Below are 12,730 nucleotides of genomic sequence, written 5' to 3'. Positions count from 1 at the left end.
ACGGCGTGGGTCCTGCGAGGAGAGGTCCAGCTCCAGCACAAAGCTCTGCAGGACCCCCTCAGCTTCATCCTTGTGGGCCTCCTGTGTCCTGGAGGGATGGAGCATGGGTGCAGCTGGGCTGCATGAGAGCTTGGGTGCAGCTGGGCAGCATTCAGATCCTGCACCAGCAGCAGGGAAGGGGTGCGTGTATCCATGGGCTGCATCCCTTGTGCGGATAAATTAAACCTTCCAGCTGAGGGCAGACCATGTTTGCTAAGTTCATATTAAGCTGAACAGTAATTGTTTTTTGGTACATACAATGGAATGAGGAAGGGTAATGGATGTGTATATGAATGAAGTATTCTCTCTTCAGAAATACCTGCCTTCAGTTTCAGGAACTGAATTTATAAATGGCCTGAGTCAAAACTGCTACATTAATGCTATTTCTTGGCAAGGAGGCTGCTCTTCTGAGCTGATTGGTTTTTCTGTTGAGGAAATACTGGACGGTATTAGAATGCATGAGGTATCTTGCCTACTTTCTAAGGTGTTTCAAGATGTTTACTGCACTTAAAGCAGTAGTTCCAAGAGTGGATTGATAATGATACCACGTTTATATATGACTGCTTGAATATTTTTCTGAATTTTTCAAGTTGACTTATAGCATGCAAAACTTTTACCAGTTATTGTTCTATTCCACCTGAACAAAAATTTTGAAGTTCCTCAGCTCAAAGCCTCTTGTTAGGTGTATTTTACTTAACAGCGGCCTTTTGAAACATACAAAATTGGGATGAAAGTGGGTAACAGTAAGAATGATACATTTGGATCAACCTCAGATTTTGAGGATGTTTAAAGTGAACAATTTCTCAGTTATTAGTGGTATCTCAGACTGGAGTGGCATCCTTCTCTAACTATTGACATATACTGCACTTTAAGCTTCAGCATGTTGGCTGCTACTAGTTCTTATACAGTCCACCCATTAGCTATAAAGACATTAAAATGTATTCATAAATTATTTAAAATGTACAAACTAAAGGTAGATGCCACTTTTTTACTGTTGGAGTTTTCTATTTCTATGCCCCCAACATTTTTCCTGGAATACAAACACAAGATATTGAATTAAATTCAATAATATTTTAAATTTCATTTTACAAATGCCTGTGTATACATATGTGTATCCCCCCCCGCACCATTCATGAAAATACAGGAATTCAAAGTATTCAAAGTTGATGTTAGGCACAAGGTATATGAGATTGGTGCACAGCAGCTGTCTTGGGGCACACATAAATAAATTTGTCTTTTGATAGCTGTCATTTTTTAACTAGCATTTTACTCATTACTTTACATGGTACTCTTGATTACTTTCTGTAGCTTGACTCCTATAAATTTTAACTTAATATTTAAAATGTGTTTAAATGTGCTGCTCTTGGAAAATTTCTATGTTTTTCCTATATGTGGATATTTCATAAGGCACCATGTTCTGTTAAAAGCAAAACTTTAATTCCTCTATCCTTGGCATCAGTTGTATTCTTTACAACCTGTGCTGTTAGCAGAATATTGTAGTGAAGTTGCACATCTTTTCTAGCAGGATAGCATGACCACAGCTGCAGTAAGTGACTGAAATGTTGCATTGTCATAGTCAACTGTTTTTTAGAGGCACATTGTTTGGATTGTAGATTGAGTCTGCTGCACGTGTAGTTGTGCATAAACTAGCTTGTGCCTGAAGTCCTGGACTTGGAAGCTGTGCTTCTGCAGTGCTTCTCTGGGAATTTACTAGCTTAGGTTGATGATAGATTGAGGATCTCTGCAGAAAGGTCATACCACTGACTTGCCTTTTTTTTTTTTTTTTTGGTGGTGTTTTAGGTTAGTTTTTATAATATTTAATGAGACAGTTGAGCTCCACCTGGTTCCTACCACAATATCTGAACAACTCAGTGTTGACAAAGCAAAGTTGTTTAGAAATCACTGTGTTGTCCTGAGGAAGGTCAAAGGCTTCATAGAATCTGCACTTACCCTTATTGCAAAAGTTTGTCTTTTTATGTCTTTCTGGCTTTGCCAACAGGCAAAGGAATGACAGATGTTAGAGGAGGAAGAAAGTTCTGGAGTATCCAGTCAGTTGTCTTTAAAACTTGACAATGTAAAGTAGTTCCTATGGTGTTTTCTGATGGTAAAATCTGATGTCTGATTTTGCTTTCTACAAGTAACTGTCTTTCAGTTTCTTCCATTTTTCTGTCAGGAAGCTATTTCAAATACTACACCTAGACATCACCTTTCTTAGCTTTCCTCTGTTACTTCCATAAGTAACTTAAAATCCATTAATTTAAGTTACACATCCATCTGCCCATACAGTTCTGCCAGTGTAGGTAGTCTGTTAGTTCTCATTTTAGTTACCTAGTAACAAGACTGTCCAAGATTTCCTCATAAATTAGCCAGTCTTTTTTCTTTTTCAACCATGGTTCTTTCTCTTGCCCCTCTGTAGCTTGCCAAAAGCTCTCTGCACTCTGGGAGATTCAGAAGTAATTCAGATTCTTACTATAGCAAATAGAAAATAATGACTGTGTGCTGGTTCTGTGATTTGTTGCTTTACATGAAACGGCTCAAAATTCACTGCTATCCCATATTTATCTACCCAGTTCCTAGGCACTGGTAAGGGAAGGCAGGAGAGTGAGTAATGCTGTGCTTTGACTGATGGCTTAGCCACTGCTGATTCTCACTGAACTGCCACTGGATATCTTTTAAATCAAACATGTTCTGCTCATTCTCCTTCTTAATTCTCTTGTACTGATACCTCCTTAGAGTGCATGAAGATCTATGAGTGTAACGAGTTAAAAAAAATTATAAAGGACATAATGGTCTGGCTAATGACTTCTGAAAAATGTGAGCTAATGCAGGTTTATATGGGCAGCTGGCTCCTGTCTGCTGCAAGTATGATGAATTATCTGAAACAATGAGGTGCAGAGTACTTACAAATTGACACACACCTCAAGAGGCCACAGTTCAATACCTTCTGTGCTTCCCAGTACCCTCCTTGCACCCCTCTCCTTTTTCTTCCATAACCTTGTCTCTAAAAATAATCCTCATAGTCCTCACAGCAACAAAGAGAATTTCTGGTCAGTGAAGACCATCTGGGTCTCAGGCTTTGTTGCTTCTGTACTGTAGTGTAGTAATAGGCTGCTTTAATGTGTTTGGTTTGTTCTTTTTTTCTTTTATTTCTTTTTCAGTGCCTTTGGTCAAGCCTTTTTCATGATGAGACTCAATTAGGCTAGCACTTGTTTAGCCTAATATCTAGTAACATCATTACTTTTGAGTGCAGGCTACGACCAATTCCTTACCTGGATTCAGTGTTCAGAAATAACAGTGATTATTCACTATTTCCATACTGATCTGACATGTAAGTTACTGTATTGGGTTTGCATGGCAAGGTTTTGGTAGCAGGGAGACTGCAGGGGTGGCTTCTGTGAGGAGCTGACAGACTTTTGCTCCATGTCTGACAGAGCCAGTGGCAGCCAGCTCCAGGATGGACCCACTGCTGGCCAAAGCTGAGCCCATCAGTGATGGCAGTAGCACCTCTGGGATAACACACTTAAAAAGGGGCAAGAAAAAATCCTGCACAATTTGCAGCCAGGAAGAGGAATGAGAACATGTGTGAGGAACAGCCCTTTAGATACCTTTGTTGAGACACAAGGTCAGTGGAGAAGGAGGGAGAGGCTCCAGGTGCCTGAGATTCCCCTGCAGACCGTGGTGAAACAGCTGTGCCCCTCCAGCCCATAGAGGTCCATGGAGATAGAGGTCCACCTGCAGCCCATGGAGGACCCCCATGCTGGAGCAGGTAGAGTCCCAAAGAAGGCTGGAACCCTGTTGGAAGCCTGTGCTGGAGCAGGCTTCTGGCAGGACCTGTGGCCCTGTGGAGAGACCCATGCTGGAGCAGGAGGTTCCTGAAGCACTGCATGCTGTGGAAGGGATTCATGCTGATGCAATTGATGAAGGACTGTCTCTTCAGTGGACATGACTCCACCCTGGAGCAGGGGAAAAGTAGCAGAGAAAATGAGGGATGATCTGACCACACTCCCTATTCCCCATCCCCACTGCTGGTGAAGAGGAGGCAGAGATTTTGGGAGTGGAGTTGAGCCTGGAAGAAGGGAGGGATGGGGAAGTTGTTTTCAAGGTTTAGTTTCTCTTTCCCATTATCCTGCTCTGATTTGATTGGTAATGAATGGAATGACTTTCCTCAAGTCAAGTCTGTTTTGCTCATGACTGTAATTGCTGGGTGATCTCTTCCTGCTCTTATCTCGACGCATGAGCTTCTCATTATTCTCTACCCCCTTTCATAAATTTTCTACCCCATGTCCAGTTGAGGGGGGCAGTGGTAGAGCAGCTTTGCTGGGAGTCTGGTGTTCAGCCAGCATCAGCCCAGCACAGTTATGAATGGACTTCTACCCACTGGAAGGACTCTCATGAGCACTGTGAGGCTCTGAAGCGAGCAGGTGTGTTTGTGTCTGATAACACAAATAATTTCTTTGAACAGGAAAAGTTTGTGTCTAGTGGTCAGGCCTTGATTCTATTCAGCAGTCTGCTCTTGTAAGTGCCTGTTTTAAGAGAGAGATGTATATCTTGGCCTGCTAGATTTTTTCCTAGAAAAGATCAATTTTGCCAGTATTTCATAGTCTGTATATGAAGAAATAAACTAGGCTGAATCAGGAAAATTACATAGTACTAGAGGAAGCCTAATCATCATAATCCTTTAGAGTCCTTAGTGGTTTAATTTGCTGAGTGTAAGCGATACCCTTTGCTTCTTGGGAATAAATTGAGCACCAAGACAATATTTTGTATCTAAATAATAAATGTACCCATTTGTTCTGTGACACTCTATAGAAATGCAGTTAATGTTGCCAAAGGCTGAGCACCCTCTGCTTTTCAGTAAAGTCTTCTAGAGCCAAAAGTCTGAAAGAACACTTGAATATAAACTGCAGAGGTATTCCCAATGGCCTGGATACTGTATGAATAAAATTATTGTGGTATGTGGGATTAACTATTAATTTAGAGAACAGAATGAAGGTGAGAGTTTTTTCTTTGTGAATTTGTTTTGGCTTATTCAGACTGTGGTTTGTTTGCTTATTTGCATTTAAGCCAGAAGCCTCTCAAGTACTAAGATACATTAAAATTCAAAAATAAAAAGAGCTTGAAATTCTTTTTTTACCTTTTAAAATTTATTTTAATTAAGAACAAACAGCTGAGAAATCCTTTTTTTCACAGAGCTTCATTTTTTAAGTAATCAGAGGATTAATAAGAAACTATTATCTGAATGTTGCTACTGAATGCAAACTAGTTGAATATTCAATATAGTTGCTGCAGTTGCAAATTTTGCAAGCTAAATGAGAATATTTTATATGTGCACAGACCAAGGATTAAAAATGCCAAGATCAGGAAATTAAAAAAATGTTTTCTGCACAAAATATATTGTGTATATTATTGTACACACGACTCTTTTCATCTATGTATTTTTTTATTGTCATGCAGATAAAAAAGAGTAATAAAGTGATTGCTGTCGCACTACAATTGTGAATGAAACTATTGTAAATACTTCCAGTTTTCTGAGTTCTGTCTATACAATTATCAAAAAGCTTTTCCATTACTCATATACTTTCCTGAGACTGATTTTTAAGCAGGAGAAAATCTAGAAGTGCCAGTTTGTTTGCTTTGAAACCTGCCTTGCCATTTGAAATTTCATAGCATCTAGAAAAGTTCCCTGTGGCTGTTAGGAGGTATTTTATGTTTTGGCCATGCATGTACATCTGTTGTAAATTATTGTTTCAGTTTCTGTCGCCACATTTCATGTTTCAGAAGCAATCCAGGAAGATCTAGTTTCTGAGGCTACTTTAAATATTTTTATTTGAAAAACTTTTAGTATGAATCGTGCAATTTCATGTTTTACATTCCTCTTATGAAACAACCCCAAAAAAACCTGAAGCTCAAACCAGGAATGTTAACAGTTGCTGTCACTCACACTACCTTTGCCTTTCAAAAATAAGGTTCAGCTCCTTATTTTTGAAGCTGGACCTGCCTGCTTCTTAATAATCCTAACTCTGATTAGCATTTGGCTTCACGGAAGAGAAGATGTGTTTGGGGTTAAGGCATTAGCTTAGCTTACAGAATTTGCATTTCAGTTCTCTATCAAGTTTTTATGGTTCACGTTTCTGAGACTTCTTTCCTGACACCTAATGGTTAGAAAAAAAAATTTTAGTACAACAAAGCATCTGTAAATCATTAGAAGAACTAAAATTCATCCAATATAATGAGTACTTTGACAAGAACTCTGCTTTTGGCATCACTGAAGACCTTGGGAAGGAAGACCTTGTCCTCTTCTGGCTGCACTGCTCTGAGATGCCAGGACTTTCCTTGCTCTGCACAGTGGTATCTGCAGAGGTGCTGGGATGGTGGGGAATTGCCAAGTGTGGCTTTTCTTTTACACTTATTTACCACATCCAGAATGCTCTGTGTATGTGTTGCATACCTTAATAATGTACAACTCTGTGAAAATACATTTCTATTTGTGTGGAATAATGTCTATTTTTAACTTTCATTTTTAAACATATACAGAGAGAATAGCTCTGTATTTTAATTAAGTTTTGATGAAAAAAAATTACTTGCCTAGATGATCCATAAAATACTAAGTAAAAATTAAAGACTTAGCTAGTTTTTTCTGTGAGAAGCAGTTAGTCATTTCTTGGTGCAGAGAATAACAAAATTACTGACTTTCCCATTATCTTGGCTCATTTTTGTTCCATGCCAGGTGGTTACTAGAGTTTGACAAATGATTGATTTGGTTTCAAAGGGTGCTTGAATTGCACAAAGCATTTTTCATATTAGAAAAGACATGGTCATTTTTTTCCACAGGTTTTAAGATTTATCGCCTCGCACAACTGTTGTAAATTAGTTTGTTTGCTATTTATTTTCTCTGGATTGCTGTAATTCATGTCATTAGTTGAAGGGCAAATTTTACAGATGGTTGGAGGGATGGCCTTTTAAGCATACACCCTTTCATATTTATTTATTTTTTAAACACTGCTACAGGACTGCAAGTCAGATGGGTAGATTGCTACTTCCCATTTACTCACCCTTCCTTTGAGATGGAGATCAACTTCCAAGGAGAATGGATGGAGGTCCTGGGCTGCGGGGTCATGGAGCAGCAGCTTGTTAACTCAGGTACTGAAACTCCTTTACTTCATTGACATCTCTGTTAGCAAGCACTTCCAGTGCAATCAGCTTCACAGCCTGGAATGCCCCTGCTACCCTGGTGAGCACAGACATCTCCGCCTGGCAGCCACCTCAAATACTCCTCAGGTGGATGCAGCCCTCGCATGCTGTGACTTGAGGGTAGCAACTGAGCAAGTGACCTGAAGCCTGCAAACAGAAGGCTTGCCTTTTATTGTGTGCAGTAAGGAGACAGAGGGATGTCAGCTTTAAAAGAGAGCCTGCAACTTAGGGCATGCGGTGTTTTTTTATTTTCCCAAGAGATGTCAAGTGCTTTCTTAATAATGATTTAAAAGTATCAATAGCAAATAACGTCCCTAAGTATTTGGAATATCAAAATGCTCCTCTGTATCTAAAGCATAGAAAGAGGAATGTGATATCTTTCATATTGCTGTTTGGTCGCTGGGTAAATGGTGGGTAGCTTTTTTCTTTTATTGCTTTTCTCCTCAGGTTGGTTATTTATGAGATAATAAATTGCATTAAAATTATTGAAATTATTTTAATTGAAATTATTACAGAGCAATGTCACCTGACCATTTTGCTTTCTGAAACTGATACATAAGTATTAAAAAAGGAGAGGAGAAATTGATTAATTTTTTCTAATTATTTTTTATATGGAGAATTTTGCATGCTTGCTCTTTTGTTTACTGGGGACAGACAATTCTTAGGAAGCACAGGACAGTCTACATGTGCTCAGTGTTGTTCAGTGTCTTCCAGTACTATTTTTTAGGTACATGAGCCTTTTGGAATATGATCTGTGTAATTCCAGCAAGTGGGCTTTCAGATAGCCAGCCTAACATTCAGTTAATTTTTTCCCATTGGTTTGCTAAGCTGTTGTTGTATTTTCAAGTGCTCTAAATTCTTCCTGTTGAAGACCAAGTATGATAACTATGAATTGCTTAATTTTGGCACCATTCACTTGGCACAGCTTGTTTTCCTCAAAGTTTGCTTGCATTTTAATGTGATCATTTTCCTTTTAGAAAGATATCCTCTTCCAGAGTTTTCCCACAAAGAATTAATGATTTATGCTAATGTTCTCTCAGGTTATTATCTTCATAGTGTGGTAAATACAGTACAGCTTCTAATCAGTCTGGGAAGTGAAAGACTGCTGTGTAATTTTGTTTCCATTAGATGTAACACACCAATGTCCAGGCTTTCTGCTTCAAAAGCTTTTATGTTGCACAACTCTTATGATTAGGATCTTCTAATGGGTGTGAAAGGAGCTAAACTGTGTCCCTAAACAATTACTGTGTACATTTGTGTGCGTGTGAATGGATGTGCATGAAACACCAGAGGTTTCTGCAGCACTTTTTTTTTTTTTTTCAGCGTTCTCATGCGTGGGCTTCCACTTTCTCACCCTTGAAATTTCACATTTTTTAAATGTTAGACCAGATCAGGATTTTCCAGAGGAGAACAGCCAGTCTCATTCTTAGTCATTCACTGGGTAATGAATCCAGTATTCTGGACCATTCAGATTTTCCATGTTAGCAGCAAGCAAGGTTTCTCTTGTCTTGCTGTGTAGATGAGTAAGTATAATTTAGTAAAGGCTGCAAGTACCATCTTCATTAAAGCAAATTTAGCTACTGATTATTTTTTAAGAGTTGTTTGCATTCAGGAAAATCTCCTACAACAAAAAAAAATGAAGAGTGTGGTGTTATTTACTCTGTTCTAATAGTTATAGTATTTTTAACAGTTTTAAAAGAAAAACAGAAATCCTATTACTGTGTTTTTATAAATAATTAAAAAAATGTGCAGTACTCCAAAGATGCACTGAATTGTAAGGGATGATGTTGCATATTCCCCTAAGGCTGATGGTGTTTAATGTCCTGGTTTTTGTGTGCTTTCTTTTTCATCTTTATCCCTGAATATGTAACTTTAATAGGAATGCTGTGTATGAATTTCAATATGAATAAAAGCAGTTTTGTTCTGGTTAATCCTGGGGAAAATACAAAAAATCTTTGCAGTATATTAGAAAGTACTCCCAGTTTTAGGTCCGTGATGAGTATACAAGGAAATTTTGTGGTTCAGTAGAGCTAATTTCAATTAACAGCACCCATGGTATGTATTTCTGTACTTCAGGAGTTTATCTAAGACTTGGGGAGCTGATGGTCATTGGTAGGTGCCCAAGTTCCAAGTCTTTATGGAGTTCTAGAATTCAAACCTTTGAATACAGGACATTGCTTGCTTGGAAGCTGTGATCACTTAGTGTTGCTTAGTAACTGTGAAATTGGAAGCAGTTAGGGTGTGATCCTTTGCTGATGGAAATCAATGGCAATGTTCTCAGTGCTCAGTGTTGCAGAATATGTTAGCTGAGGATGGAAGCAAGTAAATTGAACTGAAGTTTACATAAAAACCATGAAACTCTAAGCCAAATAATTTAAAAATAAAGCCAAACCCAAACACTCTCCCCCCTACCCCAAAACAAACCCAAACCCACAAACAACAAAAAGAAGAGAATCCCATAATTTTTTTGGTAAGACTTCTCATGATGTTTTTAACTCCTGAGGTATGCAATAAAATAATGTAAGGGTGGCACACCAGATCCAACCTCAAGTCCAAGGCACTGCTGTATCATGATGACTTCCCAAGCCAGTGCCTACAGGTGAGTAGAACAGGCATGGTTATACTGATCCTTCCCTGATACGCTCCTGCAGCTGTGTCCTTCCTGAGCTGAAAGTGGTATCTTTGCTTTCAGTGGTCATTGTGGAATTTTCTTCCATTCATTTGTCGAAATGTTTGAGTCCCAGTAAACCTTTACTCTCTGTGATGTCTTAATTTGCCTAACTTGCATGAGTAATCACTGCTTGCTTGTTCTGACCAACAACTTAGAGACACAGTTAGAGCTCTTCTGTCATGCAAGAAGAGTTAGTGAGTCTCTCTCTCTTTTTCCTTGTTTAAGCCAATCAATATTTGTTTAGATTTCAGTTGTAGGTCTTGTCGCTGACTTATTTCCAAGCCAAAGAGTGCTGGTCAGAGTGCTCCCTATGTGGGAGCCTAGCCACATGTTGAGTCATGATCACTCCTGCCTGCATCTTCTCCAGGCTTCTTTTTTTCCTTTTCTTATAATACTTAATATTAATTTTGCAGTGTTGACCTTTAATGAGCCTTGAATTGAAAAAAAGAGGAGGTTTTGGGATGATGTCTGCTGCAGATGATGGCTTTTAATTGCTAGAGGATGTTGAAGCATCCTGACACCCAGCCAGACACTCAGCTCAGGGCAGGCAGCTCAGGTTAAGGTATCATTTCCTAAAATTATGAATCATGAAGGCTGCTGTATTTAGGGTACCAGTAAGAGGAATTGGTAGAACTTTCCTGCTGTATGCAGATTTTTCTACCTTTTAATTTTATTTTCAGCTTAAAGGGAGTAGTGAATGGTGGAGGGATTTGGAAGAGGAAATGCCAGCTGAATTTATAGCAAAGGTAGTTCTCCTAGTTTCTTGTGAATTTAGTGGGTATTTCTAATAGAGGAAAAATTGCTAACCCTGTCTAAACATCTTCATTAATACTGTTGAACATGACAAAAGGAATTCTTCAAATCATTGCTTTTGTTTTAAAAGGTGGAGGATTGTTCTCTACAAAACCTGATTCTTGAAGTATAAGTCTTTGCCATTTGGAATCCCTTTTACAGATCAGTTGCAGGACTTATTCCCAAAATTCAAATAGTACTAGGCCCAGGGCTGCCACCTTCAGCCAAATACAAGTCTTAACATATAGAACTTGTTTGGCTTCAATGCTGCAGTAAATAAATCTTTCTCTTTTTTACTCTTTGTTTATTGAAGTTCAGCAAAATTGCAATTTGAGTGGAAGTAACAACTTTAAAGTTCTTAAGCAGTACACTCCTTTTTGGTTTTGGCAATAGGATTATCAGTCTGGACAGTTCTCAATGGGCAGCAGGTTAACAGAAGAATTATGTCAATGTTACCTTGCAGGCACAGGACTCTTTTTAAAAATTTTTTAAATATGTTCTTAAATAAAATATTAGTTATGGGCAAGTTAGGTTCATATATCAAGCAGCAGGAGGTATTTTGGACTAGGGGAAATCTAATCTCTTTCATCTATCTTTTTTTTTTTTTTCCCTGCTCAGCTCTTGCCTGGTAAATTACATTAAAATGTTTGAGCAGATGGTGCATGTGGCTTCAGTTGTGTGCTGGCCCATGTTCTGTCTCTGGTAACAGCCCTCTGTGGGGACCTTGAAATAGTTAATGCTGTATGTGTTTGTATGGATGTAGTGTAAAAGGGTAAATATAATGAATTTAAAATACATGCCTGAAACCCTTCAAGGTGAAATTAAAGTTACAGAGGTATTGGTGTATCGAGCATCTGGGGCCTCCCAAGAACATGAGGTAAAACTGTTGGATGGACTGGTTCTTCCCACAGGAGCACCCAAAGCGATTTAAATCTGCTGCATAAGCTTCAAAGCTCTGCATCCCAGATTTCTCAGGGGTCAATTTAGGTCACTCTGTCTCCTGTACAACCACACTACTATAGTATCTTGACTCTCCCAGCCCTTCCTGTGCTTACTCCTCTGAGACCACGCTGAGATAGCAGTGTCATCATTCCTTGTTGTGGGCTGGAACTGAAGTACACCACAGGCTGACACACATTCACACTGCAGGCAAAGAGTGCAGCTGCCTTAGTTAAAGGGAGCTTTCCTGCTGTCCTTTTAAACTCAACAGAGAATGAAAGTCTTCCAGGCGGATGGAAGCTTCCTTCAGAATGTGTGAAGCTTTTTGGATTGATCTGCTGGGCAGCCTCTTTCTATGTCTGACTGCAGGGGGAGCTGAGTCTCCCAATTTAGGCAGGTATGTAAAGTTAGTATCTCATGAAGCTGCAGTGTCTCAGATGAAATAATATTAGTGAGAAATTAGGAAGCATCTGAGTTTTACTGACTTCCCAAGAGTTGCCTGTTGAAAAAACTGAGGTTGAATCCAAGCTTTGTATCTCAGCTCTTGGGTCGCCTAGTGATTTACATTTGCACGTACATGCATAGATATGTGTGTATATGTAGAAAAATAAATACAGAATGAGACAAATAAAACAGTTTGATGACCAATTAAATACAGAGTGCATAAAGTGAGGCGTGTTTGCTGTGTTTGCCCTGTTTTAATTTTGGTGTATGGTTTTCTACACACACCCTCTCTGCCCTCCAGTGTAAATCAGAAAAACTGATTGTCACATCTGGCTAAGTTGAGAGACCTCTTGAGCTGACAGACACTGAAATTTTGCATTGCTCAGACATGGAGCTGGTCTGCAGTTGTGGGCTTTTAGAGGACGATGTGATTGAATTTTTGTCTCTGTTCTTCAGACATTATACAGATACCCACAAATCTATGGGTGCAGCACATCCAGAGATGTGTGTGTCTAAGAGAATGCTGATCAGTTTATAAGGGAATAAGTAATAGGGCAGAGGACCTGATTCTCCTGGAAAATCTGTGGTGCTCCACCCTCTCTGTGTGAGGAGAGGAGCTGTGATTGTAGTCACCTTGGTGGCTACCAGCAAAAC

At 39.1% G+C, this 12,730-nt stretch overlaps 1 protein-coding gene across 6 annotated transcripts in view; it reads left to right on the top strand.

Annotated features, from left to right (window-relative positions):
• Positions 1-12,730, top strand: part of FARS2 (phenylalanyl-tRNA synthetase 2, mitochondrial) — a 230,009-nt gene that overhangs the window by 64,054 nt on the left and 153,225 nt on the right. For all 6 annotated transcript variants that reach the window (XR_009487357.1, XM_059853206.1, XM_059853178.1 and 3 more), the window contains one exon: positions 7,048-7,179. Coding sequence is in view for 5 of the 6 variants with exons in the window: in XM_059853206.1 (XP_059709189.1) it covers positions 7,048-7,179 (132 nt within the window). In the remaining variant the exon portion in view is untranslated. The remainder of the gene's footprint in view (positions 1-7,047; positions 7,180-12,730) is intronic.

This window comes from Haemorhous mexicanus, chromosome 1, assembly GCF_027477595.1.
Source record: "Haemorhous mexicanus isolate bHaeMex1 chromosome 1, bHaeMex1.pri, whole genome shotgun sequence".
In the NCBI taxonomy this organism is placed as follows: Eukaryota; Metazoa; Chordata; class Aves; order Passeriformes; family Fringillidae; genus Haemorhous; species Haemorhous mexicanus.
This window is presented reverse-complemented; position numbering and strand designations above follow the sequence as displayed.